This window comes from Sarcophilus harrisii, chromosome 1, assembly GCF_902635505.1.
Source record: "Sarcophilus harrisii chromosome 1, mSarHar1.11, whole genome shotgun sequence".
Taxonomy (NCBI): Eukaryota; Metazoa; Chordata; class Mammalia; order Dasyuromorphia; family Dasyuridae; genus Sarcophilus; species Sarcophilus harrisii.
Window position 1 is genome coordinate 284,302,528 of NC_045426.1, and position 19,567 is coordinate 284,322,094.

General features: G+C 31.5%; 2 protein-coding genes across 6 annotated transcripts in view; one reads left to right on the plus strand and one right to left on the minus strand.

Moving 5' to 3' along the window:
* IFT74 (intraflagellar transport 74) overlaps positions 1–19,567 on the minus strand; it is a 229,399-nt gene that overhangs the window by 95,956 nt on the left and 113,876 nt on the right. The gene's annotated exons all lie outside the window — the stretch shown is intronic.
* On the plus strand, positions 1,966–18,618 carry LRRC19 (leucine rich repeat containing 19). Its single transcript, XM_012544039.3, has 5 exons — positions 1,966–2,062; positions 13,022–13,108; positions 14,813–15,326; positions 17,038–17,238; positions 18,293–18,618. Exons 2-5 carry the CDS (start codon positions 13,031–13,033, stop codon positions 18,616–18,618), a joined length of 1,119 nt encoding a protein of 372 aa, XP_012399493.1. The 5' UTR covers positions 1,966–2,062; positions 13,022–13,030.

Below are 19,567 nucleotides of genomic sequence, written 5' to 3' on the forward strand. Positions count from 1 at the left end.
TGTCTTCTCTCTGTTCATGATAGCATCCTAACTAGACTCTGTTTCTCCTTTCTTCATCTTTTACACAGCTACCAAAATCTTCCTAAAGATCAAGTCTGACTATGTGCCTTGTCTGGTAAACCAATTCAAAGGCAAAAGCAAAGGAATATACACAATGACCATAACAATATAAAAGAAGGCAATACTAAAAGGTAAGAAAAATCAAGTCAAAGACAATTATCAATATTGGTTCTAAATTCTTGGCTAAAACATATACACACTTTCTATTTACAAAATATGAGGTAGCTAGGTGATAAAGGAGAACCAACCCTGGAGTCAGGAGAACCCCAATTCAAATCTGCTCTCAGACATTTACTAGTTGGATGACTGGGGAAAGTCACACAACCTTATTTGTCTCCATGCCTCTACAATTCCCAATAAAATAAAAAATGAAGTTTAAACTACAAAATTGGAAAAAGACATATATTATAGTTTGAAATCTGTTAGAGACCAACCAAATTGAAACAGTAGATGAAAGTAATATAAACTTCCCCCAACTACTCTACAAAAATCTAGAAAATACACCAGAGGAAATCCAAGAAAAAAAATTTTTTTAACATTTTTCCAGCCTAAGTTGGCATAAGGAGACAGATATCGAGATGGGGTCTAATAAAGAACATGCTTTGAGGACCCTTCTAGATCTAGTGCTGAGTGAGCACCTGCCTGATGCTACATATTAGTTCAAGAAGAGATCCCAGAATAGGAACAGGAATCCAACTAGCAGCTCTGTCACACACCACTCAATGATGAGTCACAGTGAGTCATCCAGTGAGTACTGAGGAGAGGATTTGAGTCACAGTAGGATTAAGATGGAGTTGGGTGTGTGGTAGCGAGGTTAGTCTAAGACATGGACTGATCAATTAATTGGGTCTTAGACTATGTAGTGATTAAGGAATAAGTACAGAAGCAAGCAGGCAACTGCATAATTCTGACCCACTGAGGGGGAGACCAGTAGGCAGTATGGTATGGTGAATAGTATTTTGAGTCAGAAGGGATGAGTTCAAATCCCAGTTTCCATCATATTCTACTCATGTGATACTGCAAAAAGCACTTACCCCTTTGGATTTCTGCATCTATAAAAATAAAGTGAATGGATTAGATGACTTCCAAGGTCCCTCAAAACTTTTTAGTCTGTGATAGGAAAGGTGTTAGATTTACATACATTTTATAAAAAATAGAATTTTTAACTTTGAACCTTTATCCTACAAAGACATATGCTGTCCCATTTTTTTAGACCAGAAATTTTTCCATGACATTTCACTCAATGAGTCATAAATGATCAATACTTTTATATTTTACATGTCACTGGATCCACTACACTTTCACTATTAGTTACTCTGCCTATGTTCACTTCTCAGATGTTTGTAATACATAAATGAAAATTAATACTAATGTCACTTTATTGATGTTAAACTATAGAGTAGAAAGGTGGTATAATTTCTGAGTGAGCATATAATGACTGACCATGCAGAGTAAAAATGTAATAAATGTAATTAAAACCCAGAACTTTTTTTCCCTTTCATAGTGAAGTGTAATTCTACTCTCTCAGATTATATTTATACAATATATATGTATGCCTCTGTCACAAAAATGAGCATTTTACTAAGGTGAAACTAAATGGATGAGAAAACTTGGTAACATTTCCTGATAGCAAATATCCAAAAACTGTTCTTTTAAGTACTGGGGCATCTATATATTCCAAGTATAACTTTTCTCATGGTTATATTATTTTTACATATCATTTATTCAAAGAGATGGTTCATTAGTGATTAGAAGTATGAACATGTTCCACAACACATTACTTGCTAAACTGGGTATTGTCAATGATAATCTTAAGAAACTATGCTTCTAGTCAATCTTTTGCTAAAGAAGCCCTGGCCTCTCCTTTTTTTTTTTTTTTTTTTAATCATTAAGTCCAAAGGTTAAAACAAAGTGAAATACTGTTACAACATATAACTTCTTTTAATGGAGGAAAAGGAATAATACAAGATCTCAATATATCTCATTTCAAGAAAAAATAAAGGTAAGTGCCTATACTACTTGTAGATTTTTTTAAAAATACAATAATTACATACTATGCTGTTAAGTGCATTTTAAGACACTGGTTTAGGAACAGGTTAGAAATAAAATTGTACTTTTATATCGTCAAAAGGGACATGAACCTTGAACACAAGTAATAGAACATTTTCCTCATAAAATTATTCATGAATACAAAACAATTACTTTTCTTTTCTAAAAATCAATGTTTTGATTTTTTTCCCTACTCTTGTAGGAAACTTTTTCATAAACTTTTTTAAACAATTAAAATGATTTTTGAAGTTACTTAGGCAGGAAGAAATCGTTTTTTTAATTTAAATTATCTCTAAAATTCTTATAAAGGAAATTTGTTATAATTAACTTTAAAAATTCTTTTTACTTACCCAAACAAACTCGTTGCTACCTATCTTTACTAAATAATACCTTCTTACATAAACAATTAAAAGATTCAAGGAATTTGTACTTAAAAACATAATATAAAAAACCATTTCTTTCTACATCTCACTAAACATGTACTGAATGTGCTCTTTTTAAACTAGTGTCATAGGATATGTATAAAGAAACAGAATTAGGTCATGTAATGAAAATTATTCCAAATGATCAATATTATTGAGTTCATATATGCAAAGGGCACTTCAAAATGACTAAGGAGTATAAAAATAAAACATCCCATGACTCTAGCATGATCTATTTGGTGATGAAATTTATTCTTTTGGGACTAGATAAAATATGATAACTATGTCTACTTCACTAAAAGAATTGTTTTTCTTGGTTAAATCTTCTCTTAGGGACATACTAGTTCTTTGGTCAATATAATTTGGTTATTAAGACAACCACCCAAAGTGGCATGTGATTATTCCTAGCTTATTATTGGTGTACTACTTACTGCCTCTGTGGTTTTCTGTAAGTTACCAAGATCAACAGAAATTAGTATTTACTCTAACAGTATAGCAATCACTCTAATACCTCCCCACATACACTACCAAAAAAAAAAAAAAATCCAAATACTAAAATAAAGGGGGAAAAAACCTTTTAGTTATTTAGAAATGAAAGTTCTTTAAAGGAAGAAAGAAATGGAAATTTTTACTATCTCTAAATATAGCAAAAGATTCTGGGCCCTATTTAACATTGTAATTACTAGTATTATTGTTGAGGTCTAGATTTGGGGGTACCTAAATGAGATCAGAGTTTAGTTGAGGTCTAATGACAGGTTTGGGGTACAGGAAGTCAAACAGAGCTCCCCTGCAACCCCCTTGGATTCGGCGCAAGAATACGGCGGTAAATGAAGTCTAGTAGCAGGGCGAGTCCCCAATAAAAGCATTTATTAGCCCGAGAGCTAGATTGATAAAAGAGGTTTATTATTGTGTTTGGAAGTAAGGAGATAGGTGAAGGTAGAGATCAGGAGGGCACTGGACAGAGGGTCCAGTGGACAGAGGGACCTCACATGGCTAGCATGTTTGGAATCTCTGCAAAGAGGGTTTCCCAGCGTGGCCCTTTTATAATAGGAGACTTAGTTGGAGGGGCTTTTGGGTGTAGCCCCAAAGTTTGGTCAGATCCGGTCGGGGCTGGGACAGGTCCAGATCTTCTACTGGAATTCAAAGGGACCAGGATTTGTGAGTCAAAGGGTAATTACATTCACTAGAGGGGTTTGGGAATCAAAGATAGGAATCTTTCCCACATCATTATACCTTCACGATCTAATGTAAAAATATTCTAGTCCCAGCTAGATTAAGGATTCTTAACCTTACACTAAGAGGTCTGTCAATTGGAGTTGGGTTCCTTAAAAAAAAAAACAAAAAAACAAAAAAAAAAAACTGAATATTTTAATGAAATGTATTTCCTCTGTTATTACACTATGTATTTTATTTTATTCATTTAAAAAATCATCCTTAGAAAGGATCCATAATGTTCATCAATGGGCAAGGGGGTCCATGACATAAAAATAGTTTTAAGAATCCATATACCAGACTATATTAACTCAATTAGAAAGTATCTGATTGAAAATTAAGTAAGACTGGTCATCCTGCCATCTAGGGGAGGGGGTGGGGGGTAAGAGGTGAAAAATTGGAACAAGAGGTTTGGCAATTGTTAACGCTGTAAAGTTACCCATGCATATAACTTGTAAATAAAAGGCTATTAAATAATAATAATAATAATAATAATAAAAAATTAAAAAAAAGAAAATTAAGTAAGAAAGATTTCTGGTACTCCTTTAAAAAAACCCACTATCTCAAGTTTTTATCCTGCATCTTTTTTTTTTTTTCAAACTGGCAATATATACACACACACACACACACACACACACACACACATACACACATACTCTTTATGCCTGTATTTTCTTTCCTCTAACTCACCCTCTAAAATCTAGCTTCTGATGTCCCTCAACTAAAAATGTTCAGTTACCAAGGATTTTTTTTTAATTACATATATTTTTTCAAACTGTTAAATTCCCCTTCTTTCCCTCTATCCTGTATCACCCCGCCCCCAAGTGGAAATAAAAGAAAAACAAACCCTATTAAGAATTGGGTACGATGTTATATCATTAGTTCTCTAGAATTATGGTTGGTTATTACACTGAGTAGAATTCTTAATTCTTTCAAAGTTGTTTATCAAACATTTTCCATTTTGTATTTCATCACATTTATAAATCAGAACTTGTTCATCCATTCTACAATGTGTAGGCATCCTTCAGATTCTTATTCTTTGCCACCTCAAAAAGAACTATAACATTTTTGTACGGCTTTAGGATTTTATTTGTTTTGCTTAGGACTAATCTCTTTCATAATTTAATCTCTTTACCATCCCACCTTTTCCTTTACCCTATTTTCCTGCTGAGTGAAATTCATTTCTGCATTCAACTGTGTGTATGTGTGTGTATTAATATATTCTTCCACTGAGTTGAAAACTGTAATGCCCAATAATTCAAGGTCTAAGGAAAAATAAAAGTGCTACAATTGAAAAAAAAAAAAAAAAGCACAAAGCACCATATAAAAAAAAAAAAATAACTGTTCAGATGAGAATGAGGTTCAAGTACCAAGGCCTCTCCTTGTTTATGATCAGGATGAGCAATTAAACATCTAAATGTTTAATTGCTCATTCTGATCATGCGAGATAAATTTCTCTAACCCTTCCTTTTTCTCCTCCAATGAGTACATTTCTCTCCCCCTTTCTCAAGAACATCAAGACTTAAGAAAAGCATCCCCATACCTTATCTAGTATACTTCTGTCTAATCTTACACATTACCACATCTCTATATTAGAATGTAAACAGTTTGTCCTTGTTTAGCACTACATAATTTTTCATTTATGTTTACCTTTATTTTTTTTAACTTCTATATTTGAATTCTAAGTCTCTCTTCCCAGTCTTTTCCTTGGGAAAATTTGGAAACCCTTTATTTCATTTTCTCCCTACATGATTATATTCAGTTTTGTGGGGTAAATTTGCCTTCTGAAATATTAAAGTGTATAATAATTAAAATATAATAATGTAAAAAGACTTACAATGTACGAAGAGACCAGATTGTAAAGGGCTTTAATGTAAAATAGGGATTTTATATTTGGGGGGTAAAAAGGAGCCAGTGGAATTTACTTAGTGAGAGGGCTGTAAAACAACACATGAAGATTGTTTTGGCAACTAAATGGAGGATAGATTGGAATGTGGAAGAACTCGTACCATTTATGCTTTCATATTTTCACAATATAAAGTATGATTATTTATCAAATCACTCATTTCCTTCCCACTTATTCATGATTTCTTATGTCTTTCTATTCTAGTAGGTCTATGGAATTAAATACATGAGAAAAAATTTCTTGAATATGTTGCCTAAACATAAAAACGTAAAATTACAAAAATAGAAAAATTACAAAATCTTGCTCAAGTTATAAACTTTCTAAAATTAGAATGGAACAAAAAGAAGTCAGTGACATCATCCATCAATAAAAAAAATTAAAGCCAAATCAAAAGACTGAACAAAAATGGAAGAAAATTTAAGATTTCTCATAACAGAAACAACTGACTTGGAAAGAAGATGAAGAAAAAAATTAAGAGTCATTGGACTATCTAAATGCTATAAGTAAAAAAAAAGAATCCTAGATATTATATTTCAAGAAATTTTAAAACTGTCCACATTTCGTAGAACAAGAGGTCAAAGTTTTAATATAATCTAGCAGTCACTTATTTTAATCAGACAAACAATTCAAGGACCAAAGAACCACAGTTGAGAACACACACAATTTAAATGCCATTACCATTAAAAAGCAAAAAAAAGGCTTGGAATACAGTATTTCAAAAGGCAAAGGCTATAGGCTTACAGCCAAGAATAATTTACTTAACAAAACTAAGAATAATCAGTAGAGAACAATCAAGACTTCCTGGGGAAAAGACTGAAGCTAAAAAAACAAACAAAAAAAACCCTTAACACAAGGGTTAAGAGAAAAACAAAATGACAAATACAAATGAACAATGATAAAGGGCTAAATAAGGACAAACTGTTTACATTTGAATATAGGTAGATGATAAGTGTCCCTTCGGAACCCTATCATCATCAGGGGACACAGATAAAAGAAGTTAAATTAGACAAGCCTAGGAATGGTTCCTAACAGAAGCTATTAACCGGCTTGATATTCCTAAGGAAAAAAAAAAAAAGAGAGAGAAAGAAATACGTTGCAGTCAAGAGGAGAAATGAAAGAAAGGTTATGGGAAATTATCTTAAATAATCAGATGTATAAGACAGACATATTTACAAAAGGAGCTAGGGAAAACAGATGACACTTCAACCTCACTCTCAAATGAATTGGTCAAAGGTAAAACTGAAACTGCTCTTCAGTTCAGTTCCACCATTTAGGTGGTCTGATGATTAATTTTTTTCTTATGAATCTTCCAGGTCAGTTGTTTTTGTGCTCTCTCTCTCTCTCTCTCTCTCTCTCCCCTTTTCTTCCCTCCCTTTCTCCCTCCCCACACACTCATTTCATTCAATAGAGAAAGAGGATAAGGGGATAAAGCAAAGTAGGAATTACAGGAAGGGCAAAATAAGTGAGGGATTAGTCCTAAACAAAAACTCCAAAGATGTTCAAAAATATTTATAGCTTTTTTTGAGGTGACAAAGAATGGGAATCTGAAATGATGTCTATAAATTGGGGAATGAACTGATGCAAGGTGAAATGAATAGAAACAGGATAACATATAATAACAATAATAAGAAAGATTTTGAATTAGGAACTCTGATCAGCAAAATGAACAACTATTATAATTCCACAGAACTAATGATGAAACATCCATCTTTTTGAACACTGTCAATGCAAGAATGTTTTACTTGAATAAAAATACATGTTTTTATAACAGGCATTTGTTTTTCTTTCATTCTTATTTGGGACACAGTGTCACTGGAAAGGAAAGTGAATTTTTACTGATTGAAAAAAATAAATTTTTTTAAAAAAAGATTTGACTAAGAGGAAAAAACTTATGTACTTTATGAGAAGCTGCAAATGACACTTTAAAAAATGATGTTGGACAAGGAGAGGATTCAGAGAACCATTTACATAGAGAGAGGACTGTGGGAACTAAGTGCACATTACAACAAAGCATTAGCTTTTTTGTTTGTTTGCTGTTTTATTTTCTTTCTCATTTTTTTTCCTTTTTGATCTGATTTTTCTTGTGCAGCAAGATAATTGTACAAATATGTATGCATATATTGGATTTAACATATACTTTTACCATGTTTAACATATTGGGTTACTTGCCATCTAGAGGAGAGGATGGGAGGAAGGGGAGAGAAATTGGAATACTAAGTTTTGCAAGGGTCAATATTGAAACATTATCCATGTATATATTTTGAAAATAAAAAGCTTTAATTTAAAAAATGATTATTAGAAAAAATAGTTGATCCTAAGTTTACACAGTGGAAATCCATTCTGGATCAGATGAAGTTAATTTTTGCAGGGCTCCTGGGAGTGACTGATTTTTCAAACTATCTAAAAGTGAGGAAGAAACTAAAAATAATGGGGAAAAAATCAAGAATGATATTTTAAAAATCAAGAAAAAAACAGCATTTACTGACTAGTTTCTCATTTTTATGAAATCTTTATAGGTATAGTTTCCACACATAATAAGAGTATTCTTGATGAGAACAAGGACAATTATAAAGGACAAAATTAAGGAGCAGGAAACATTTTATTATGAAGTCATTTTGGAAAAATCTGGAGAGCATAAGATCCATTGTGTATTTGACATATAGTAAAACAAAATGCAATTTTAAAGGCTCTCTTCCAATGAAGTGCTTTGATTTATCATAGATTTAGACTTGGAAAGAAACAGAAATCATTTAGTCCAACCTTCATATTTTGTGAATGAAGAAACAGATTCAGAGGGACTCTTGTCCAAGATCATAGAAATAATGAGGAACTGATTTTGAATTTAAATCCAAGTCCTTTGACTTTAAATCCATCAGTACAGATGCTCCTACAGAGACAATAATATACAATCACTGGACTGTGTGAGGATTTGTTTTTCTTTATTATGCATATTTGTTATAAGGTTTCTTTTATTTTTTAATATGGGGAGAAAAAGTGGGAAAAAAGAAGACAGGACTATTGATAGGATTGTCAAAAAAAAACTAAACTAAAAGGCCAGAAGAAAACAAAGATGAATAGGACAGCCTAAAAAGCTAGTTTGAAATTATTATATATTTAAAATGAAAAGCAAGCTATATACACTTATGTGTATATTATATTATATTCACAATTTCATGCACGATCCTCATTTCCTGTTCTACTTTGCATATGGAAATGCTTGAATTATTGGGGTTTTTTAAGTTCAAAATTGAAAAGTAAATAAAATTTTTAAAAATTCTAATAAAGCAAAAAACAAAACAAAAAATAAAGAATCATGCCTGTGGAAGTGGTTACCATTGTCAAGGAAACTGTTCTAGCACAGTCTAAAATTAAAAAAAAAAAAAACCTTCATATATAGATGGAGAGATTCTTTTTTTTTTTTTTTTTTTTAAATAATTATAACTTTTTATTGACAGAACTCATGCCTGGGTAATTTTTTACAACATTATCCCTTGCACTCATTTCTGTTCTGATTTTTCCCCTCCCTTCCCCAGATGGCAAGCAATCCTATATATGTTAAATGTCACAGTACATCCTAGATACAATATATGTGCTCAGAACTGAACAGTTCTCTTGTTGAACAGGAAGAATTGGATTCAGAATGTAAAAATAACCTGGGAAGAAAAACAAAAATGCCAACAGTTTACATTCATTTTCCAGTGTTCTTTCTTTGGGTGTAGCTTCTGTCCATCACTGATCAATTGAAACCAAGTTAGATCTTCTCTTTGTCAGAGAAATCCACTTCCATCAGAATACATCCTCATACAGTATTATTGTTGAAGTATATAATGATCTCTTGGTTGGTTCTGTTCATTTCGCTTAGCATCAGTTCATGTAAGTCTCTCCAAGCCTCTCTGTATTCATCCTGCTGGTCATTTCTTACAGAACAATAATATTCCATAACATTCATATACCACAATTTACCTAACCATTCTCTAATAGATGGGCATCCATTCATTTTCCAGTTTCTAGCCACTACAAACAGGGCTGCCACAAACATTTTGGCACATATAGGTCCCTTTCCCTTCTTTAGTATCTCTTTGGGGTATAAGCCCAGTAGTAGCACTGCTGGATCAAAGAGTATGCACAGTTTGATAACTTTTAGGGCATAATTAGATGGAGAGATTTTTAAAACACCCTTTTTGGAGTACATCATATTGACTGAATTAAGCTACAAAATAAAAAAGAGCCTTCACAATGAAATACATATATCACACAAATATTTACATACACGTGTGTGTGTATGTGTATTTAATAACCCAAAAGAAAACCAAAATAGATGAATATTTATTGATAACATCTTGGACATGAATTGCAAATGATAAAAAACTGGTTGAACAAAAGCAGGCTGAACTGCATTTGGAGACTACACTTCTTTCATTGACATCCAATTGCTCCTCAAGGCAAAAATCTATTTTTCCAACAATCATATTTTCCTAATAGTCAGAGCTTGGAAAATGTAATGGGTCACTCTTTGTAGCAGGAACTAGGAATAACTGATGAACAGTCCATGTATTCCACTGCTATATATACTTTATGCCAAGAGGGAACATTCCAAAATCTTGAGTAGACACATTAAGGAAAAACTATCAGAAAACATGAACAATGGTTATACAATTATGAAAAATTTCAAACATGCTGTACTTAGAACCAGATTAAAATATAATTGGAAAATGCTTAAAAAATATATACATGTATACAATTCTGATGGACCTGACTATCTTCAGCAATGAGATGAACCAAATCAGTTCTAATGGAGCAGTAATGAACTGAACCAACTCCATCCAGCAAAAGAACTCTGGGAGATGACTAAGAACCATTACATTGAATTCCCAATCCCTATATTTTTGCCCGCCTGCATTTTTTATTTCCTTCACAGGCTAATTATACAATATTTCAGAGTCCGATTCTTTTTGTACAGCAAAATAACTGTTTGGACATGTATATTTATTTTGTATTTAATTTATACTTTAACATATTTAACATGTATTGGTCATCCTGCCAGCTAGGGGAGTGGGTGGGGGGAAGGAGAGGAAAAATTGGAACAAAAGGTTTGGCAATTGTCAGTACTGTAAAATTACCCATGCATATAACTTGTAAATAAAAAGCTATTAAAAATTTAAATATATATATGTATAATAGAAAATTGATATGTTAATATGCAGTTTTCTAAGTTACTATGTAGTCCACAAGGCTTCTTACGTATTGTTTGGTGGACTCTGTTTCGTTTTATATATATATATATATATATATATATATATATATGTATATGTGTGTATAATAATAATATATAAAATTTAACAAAATATTAAATATAAACTCTGTGTTATATACATATACATGTGTGTATGTATATAACACAGAGTTTATATTTAATATTTTATTTCTTCCAGTTACATATAAAACATTTTTTACATTTGTTTTTAAAATTGAGGTTCAGATTCTCTCCCTTCCTCCCCACCTCCATGTCCATTAAGGCACATGTGAAGTTATGCAAAACATTTCCATAAAAGTCCTTTTGTGAAAGACATAGATCTACTCCCCCCCAAAAAAAACCCTCTAGAAAAATAAATTTTAAAAAAGGAATATGCTTCAATCTGTATTTAGAGACAGTCAGTTCCTTCTCTGAGTACAGATAGCATTTTTGTCCTTTAGAGTAGTCATGGATTATTATATTGCTGAGAATAGAAAGTCATTCACGGCTGATCATACCACATTATTATATTTTATACACAGTACATTTCATTTTAGTGGGGTTCATGGAAGACTTTCCATGGTTTTCTGAGAGCATCCTGCTCATCATTTCCCAATGAACAATAATATTCCATCATAATCACAAATCACAAGTTATTCAGTCATTCCCCAATTGAGAGCCATCCTCTCAGTTTCTAATTCTTTGACCTAAGAAGAGAGCTGCTCTAAATATCTTTGTACGTATAGGTCCTTGTCCTTTTTAAAAATCTTTCTTGGGATTTATGTCTGGTAGTGATTTTGTTAAGTCAAAGCATAGGCATGATTTTACAGCCTTTTGATCATCTTTTAATTGGGAGAATGGTAGTCCCTATTTCTACTTGAATTTGATAACATTGATCTATACAATTGGAGAGAATAACTACATGATAAAATACTGAAGTATTCTCCTGATGCTATATGACTATGAATCATAGAACATCATCATTTCCAAAGAATAAAAATTGTAGGTTATGCAAAAATAAAAGCAGCAGCTTAGGTGGATATAGGTAGGTTGCATTATTAATAATGATTTTTTGAACAAATGGTATAAAATATATTATCAAGAAAGTAGGTAAGAAAAGAAGGTAGGTTAGTAATGTAATGAAACTGAAGAGATAATAGAAATGGAGAAGTGTAGCAGAGTGGAAAAAGCACTCTGAATTCAAAGGAAATAGATTGAAATCCTGTTACTTAACCACCCTGAGCCTCAGGTTTTTTATGTATATAAAAAATGGGGACTGAGGAATTAGACGGCCTTGAAAGTACCTTTCAGCTTATCACCTTATGAACTTAAAAAAAAAAAAAAAAAAAAGACTATCAGCCTGTTTGCAAGAGCCTGAGAAGAAATAAGAATTTCACAGATCGAAAAAAGATGTATGTTTTGTGATCTGCACCCAATATAGGGAACATCCAAAACACTGAAATATGTATCACTTACAATTTACTGAACTCACATGATATAGGTATATATTTTCATTGCATACACATAATAACAATAACAATTATGATTGCTGACATTTATATGGTACTTAAAGGTTTGTAAAAGGCTTTAAAGATTATTTAATTTTATTTTCATGATGAATGTTATTATTGTGTTCATTTTTAAAGATTGAAGGCTCAGAGACTAACTTGCCCAGTCACAGACTGTTAACTGTTAGATTCAAGAGAGAGCTGTGCTCAGATCCTAAGTTGAAAACTTTCCCCCATTACATCACATGTTCTATTATCAATGAAATCATGAGACTTTCTTCCTAATGTGAAAAAATGTGTTTCCACATAAAACAAAATACATTTCCTGTATAACTAAACACTGATGGTATTACAACCATCTGTGTAAAAAAGTACCAATTATTTAAAAGGTCCTGTGATTAAGTATTCTAATCAAACATTTAATGAAAATTATATTAACAAGTTTATAATCTTAATGCTATAAAACTGCCATTTGTACTAGCTTGGTAAAGTACAGGTCACTGCTGCATCTTTTATTTTATCAATGCATCTTAAGAAAAAAACTAAAATAGAATCTAGCAAAGTTAAATAAAATAGCATAATGATTACTAAATCCTTAGCTTTATGTAAAAAAAAAATTCTTTTCTTTTAGGCTCTAAAGATGAAAATCATAGCCATCTTAATTTTGCTTTGGAACCTTTCACTATTAGCAACAAGTCTAAGCTGTGCTTTTAAAACAGTAAGTTTTGAAATGAGAGGTATGAATTTTTCAATGAAGTTTCTAAAACTTAAAGAGTTTCCTCTTAAGAACTATAATCAATGTATTAATCAATTTTGACTGCAGAAGATTGATAAGACACACATTCCCTCTTTTGTTAGAAATGTGGAAGTCTATGGGTGTATATGCTATCAGACATGATCAATATGCCAGTCTGAAATGCTTAACTATATTTTTGTCATGAGACCTTGTGAGGAGATAGCCAAGTGAAAATAGACTATTAAAAAAGAGTCAACTGGCTGAATGTTCTATAGCAAGAGAAAGCGTAGTCGGCTAGGTGACCCTGTGAATAGAGCACAAGCACCAGCAACAAGGAGGATCAGAGTTTAAATCCAGCTTCAAACACTTGACATTAGCTGAATAACCCTGGGCAAGCCACTTAACCCTAATTGCCTTGCTTAAAAAAAAAAACAAACAAACAAAAAAACAGAAATAGTAAAACATCAAAACAATGTTTCCAAAAATTATATTTGATCTATCTAGTCAACTTTTTTTTTTAAAGATATTCAACCATGAACTACGCTGATTTAAAAGGCTTGCTTGATGATAGCTATAGTTCCTAAAAATGTGGATATAAAAATATTTCTCTACTTTTCCAATGGCTGTCATTCTATAAACTAGAAATGAAGTTTTAGAAGGAAAGGGATAAATAGAGAACTATGGAATGGATTCCAAGACAAATGCACATTTTATTCATAAATATGGGGAGCCTTTTAAAATCACCTATTTACTGGGGGGGGGGGGCAGGGAGAATGGGACTGATATTGTGTTTTCTTAAAAGTTTTATTATGGTAAGGTCCTTTTCCAAAAGAATTTTTTCCATTACAGGCTGTTTGAATAAATGTGGATTTTCATACAAAGGGTTTCCTTGAAGTGGGACATACAATAATACACAGTCTTTCTCTTGTAAATCATTAATCAATAATAATAGTATTGTTAAGAGTCTGTGACAATAGTGAGGATAATGAGAATAATCCTGATTTATAGGACTGAATCTGAATTGGGTCGTCTCCTGTGGAGCTAGTCATGAGTTTTGGTCTCTTGCTGAGATGACATAGAAACTCCCTATATTCCCTATGATTTGGTAATCCTGCATACCTACAAATAAATACAAGGCTGATCATTGTTATACTAATGTAACAGAAGTAATAAGGTATGTGTTATGGATTGGGTCTAAGATTCAGAAAGACCAACCCTCCCTATGAGATATAAAAGAAACTGAATAAAAATAACTCCATCTTTGAGTTATATTCAGGTCTTTTTCTCCCTTGGACTTCCATCAAGATCCAAAGGGCTAGGAAAATCATGAGTAGAGTTATCCTCCTGTTTTCTCACAGTATCATTTCAATAATATAGAACTTAAGTCCAAGGAAAGAGACCAAAGGATATATGCAGCTTCACAGAAGGTAAGCTAGTCCAGTAAATTACAGGATTCACCTGATGAATACTGTAATATCAATATAACAAATGAGAATCTGTCTTTTGTGGTTTATATGTATGAAGCTTGTTATGTTTATTTTAAATCCATAATGTCAACAGATTAATTATTGGATTTCCCTTCTTCAAAACCAGCTCCTCTTCCCTCTAGCTTTGAAGAACAATTTGTATCTGAGATCTTTGGTTGTTAATTCTTTTCTGGTTAATATGTTTTTGTTCTTTTTTTAGGATGACAGTCATAACTTCACTGCAAAGAACCAGACTTCAGTTCCACAAAATATAAATAAAAACATTACTATACTAGATCTCAGTTATAACCAAATCACTCTAAACAGTACAGACATAAATATTCTTCAGACATATGTTTTACTAAATGAACTCAATCTGAACAACAACAAAATTGTTTTCCTACGTAATAACAGTTTTGATAATCTTTCCAACCTGGAAATTTTAAGTATTAGCAGCAATTCTATTGATACAATTGAACAGAATGCTTTTTTAGGATTAGATAAACTAAAACAATTGTGCCTTTGCCAAAACAAAATCTCTCAGCTGAATCCTTATACACTGATACCTCTAAAAAGTCTGATGGCTTTGAACCTGCAAGACAATATGATAAGTTATTTTGATGTTCCAAAAAAATTTCAACTGGAAAAAATAATTTTAGATGGAAATCCATGGAACTGCTCTTGTAATCTACGTAATTTACAGGATTGGTTGAATACTTCAAAAGTAATGCTAGGTAAGTTATAAAAATTAAGCTCTTTAAAAAATAACATGACTTTCACTTCAGGTTGTCATTTCTTAGAAGATTAAAAAATAAATCATGTAAAAACAATGAATTTGTTCATATCTGAATAGAAGATACTGTGAAAAGCAGCAACTGTGAATAACAAAACATGAATATGTACATAAGTTAGATGCTATTTGCCTCAAACAAAAAAATTAACTTGTGTGATGCTGCTTGCACATTTCATATCTTTATGCTTCTAGCATTTGAGATTATTTTTTTCTAAAATATATTTCCTGTGTGGGATATACTAGTGACAGTAGATGCTTTAGTTATACTGACTTAACTACATATGTGTAGACTGAGTGTCTGATTTTAATGATATGTTAATTAAAATATAATTTTGTTTTAAAACACTTAGAATTATAGGTTTAGAAATGATATTTGAATGCCACTTTAAATGAAATGCATGCTTAATGGATAATCCTGTACCTTTCTCAAAAATCTCTAATTGTTCCTTTAAAATCTGCTCTGTATCCAAAATGGTAAGCAAAAGACCTTGGGTTGCTCTCAGTTTCTCTTAATTGTAATCTACTTGTCCTTTAGCTTAAAGTATTCCTGTGAACAGTTCTAAATTTCTATCATTGTATGACTTTAATGTTTTTGAAAGAACATGGATTTATTTCATAGAGTGAACAAAAAAGTGAATTAAAAGATTTGCATTAGAGTATGATTTTTGAGGGGGTAAATTAAATATCTGACAATGACAAAGAAGAAACTTTCAAGGGTATTTCCCTATATGGAAATTTTCAAAATTGACAAAAGAAAATGTGACCAAACCCTTCCCTATATATTTTCTGATGACAGTTTTTATTGCTATGACAACACTAGTAGTATGAGTGAACTTGAACCGACTCAGAGTGTAGATAGTCCTCTATATATTCATTTGGCCAAAAATTAGTCATATCACCCACTCTGTATAGAAATATGCTATGGTTATCTTTAGATTTGCAAAGTAATGCATATTATTAACCATTATCTAATAATTTAAATATCTGTAGCAATTCTAGCAGTACAATTGAACACCCTGTTTTTATGTTTACATAAAATTCTTTATTTTAATGAAAATTATAATAAAAGTAATAAAGAGAAGCAGCTTGATGATAGATAAAAAACTGATTTACAGACAGAAAAAACTAGGTTGAAGTGCTGTGCGTGATGTACAATAGACAGTTGACCCTGGTGAAGTCAGTTTAATTTCTCAGTGCCCCAGTTAATGATTCTCTAAGCATTTAAGTTTTATCTTAAGTCCCACCTCCCCCAACTAACAAAAAAGCCCCAGTATAATATGGTGGAAGAAACATTGTAGTAGAACTCAGAGACTTTTGACTTTGGTATCCAGTCTGCTACCAACCAAATATGAATTTAGAGAATTAAAATGTCTGTACATTCATTAATAAAAAGCAAATGTTAAGATGATGGGCCAGATTCCTTCCAGTTCTAAATTTCTATCATCGTATGACTTTAATATAAACTATAATAACAACTTCCCTTTTATTTTAAGATTATTTAAAACAACTGAAGAGTATGCTCCCTTTTAAAAAGCACTATTTTGACTATCTCTAGGCAGGTAAAGAACATGATGAAAGGAGATTACATGTAGACATAAACTGCTATTAATAAAACCTATCAACATTATCTCATTAACTTATTCTCTTCATAGAAAATGAGAATATCACAACGTGTAGCTCTCCAGTTGCCCTGAAAAACTACAGCATCAAAGTAGCACTTTACAAGAATGGATGTCATTCAAAATCACTCTTACCTATAATTCAACTTTCTAATATTCATTTCAAGTCTTCTGGCAATCCAACATTTTTTCAAAATTTAAATGACACTATGAACAACGTAACAAAAAATGCAGGTAATATACTGGATTTTTTCAAATTTAAAAGTTTATCTAAAAACTCAAATTTTCAGATTGTTTATATCCAACTCTACCGTGTATGAAAAAGATATCTTTTTGTATTTAGAAATGTAAAAAAGAAATTCTAAGTCCCCCAGTAAACTATAAGCTCCTTGAGAATATGGACCTTTTTTGTGGTTTTTTATATAATGGTGCTGCCATTTGCTTATTAATATCAAAAACTTATTGACAGAACTGGATTATAAAATAATGCATCATCCAAGTTTTAATAGAAAAGCAATTTTACAAGAGGTTTCTCAAATTAAATTTTTCTTTTAACAAAGTAAGAGGCTCTATTCAACCCACAACTTTCAACATGTTGGTATCTTTATCCTGCTTATTTAGATTCTCTAGCTCCATATTTTCACTGCCAATTCAATTCAGCACATGCTGAATAGGCATTGACTATGTGCAGGACATGATGGCAGGTATAGATGATATAGCTATGAGTAAGACATTCCTGCATTCTTCTTATCCCTGAAACTTTTTGACCCACTGATGACTTGATCTTCTACCCAGTAATATTTGATTTTTAAATCAAATCATTTTTGTGCTATGGCTCTTTGGTAGAAGATATTTTTCTATGAAAAACCAAATTCTGAAAAAAAATAGTCTATAAAAATTGTAATTTTAATATGGAAAATCTACTGAAATTTTTATTAAAATTGTTATTTACCAAAAATTTCATGCTAATAAATTAATCAAATATAACAGATGCATCAATTTTCATCATTCTAACTCCTAAAATGAGTAAGAATGGCATGGTCAACAGGAAAAAAGCTATAAGGATAGCTATGGTATGGTAATCTTATTATTTTGTAAAAGCTGTTAGTACATGTTATCAAGTGCCATGTTTTCAAAAAGCTTCTTAGATTCAGTAATTTGTACCTAATGAAAGGTAGATGGCATCTTAGTCTTTAGCATTAAAGAATCAATACATGATTTGGAGTAATGACTTCTTTTATCTCATTTTTCTCAATCTGATAAAAGTCTTTTTCTCTTTCTATTTAAGAATCTGAGTCTCTTGGTAAAAGCTGGGCTTTTCTTCTTGGTGTTGTAATTGTGGTCCTGGTAACTTCACTGCTGATTTTTATTGCCATCAGATGCCCAACATGGTATAACTTTTTGTTTAGCTACAATCATCGTCACTTGGATGAGCAAGAGGATGATATATATGAAGATTGTACTATTTACTCCAATTCTCTTCCAAAAACACGAGATACAAACCCAGAAGAAAATATAATGATATTTGATCAATTAAGTTCATTTGTGGTAGATGAAGATGGATTTATTGAAGACAAATATATAGATACTCAAGAAATGCATGATGAAAATTAATTGTTTCAAAATTTGATATTTTGTCAATGGACTAACATTTTTAATTTAATAAGACATAAATTTTGTTGTGCATCAAATATCAAATCACAACTAAAACTTCCCATAATTGTTACTATACACACACACACACACACACACACACACACAAATTTTCTCTCTCTCTCTCTCTCTCTCTCTCTCATACCCCTAACATAAATTTAATGATCATGATGAAATGCTTAAGAAAAAATTTTTTAAATAGGACACAAACCCAGTAATAGATAACTAGCAAAACACAGTAGTAATGAGGATCTAAAAATAATAACTTGCCAATTATTCGAACACTGGATGCTGACTGACTAATATTTACTAGCTAATGCTCTGATATTCTCTAAAATAGTAGATTTTACATTTGGAAAGGGATGAGATTCTTTAGAGGTCTCATTATAAAATCATCTTATTTTACTAAGGAAAATGAGGCTCAGAATACTTAGGTACTTAACTTGCCTAATATTACACTGGTTATAAAGTTGAGGTTTGAATCCAGGTCGTCCTCGCATTCTAAATGCGGCATTGTTTCTACTATACCATGAATAAAAGAGCTAATACTTGGAAGTGATGGTAATTGAATTTCATTATAATTATTTTCATAAAATTAACTTATCACTTAAAAGGTACAACTAAATGCTTTCCACTGGTTCAGTGGATTTTTTCTAACTCTAGGGGTAATTTAAAGCAATGCTTTAAGTACACCTTATACTAGTGCAATTTTAAGATTGTTATGTTTACATAAACCACATAAACTAGTGCAATTATAAAATCAATGGCTACTGATTTTAATAATATGGAATAGTCACAACTATACAAACATATGGGGGACCAAAGGTAAATAAATATATATGCACAAACACAAATACACATTATTTCAATTTTTCACCACTTTCTACTTATAATTATAAAGTATAGTTAG

Bases quoted from the DNA above. Each gene is read 5' to 3' on its own strand.
- LRRC19 (XM_012544039.3), top strand. From the start codon at position 13,031: ATGAAAATCATAGCCATCTTAATTTTGCTTTGGAACCTTTCACTATTA. The intron at 15,327-17,037 runs GTAAGTTATAAA...TTCTCTTCATAG, and splicing joins TACTTCAAAAGTAATGCTAG to AAAATGAGAATATCACAACG. The intron at 17,239-18,292 runs GTAATATACTGG...TTTCTATTTAAG, and splicing joins CAACGTAACAAAAAATGCAG to AATCTGAGTCTCTTGGTAAA.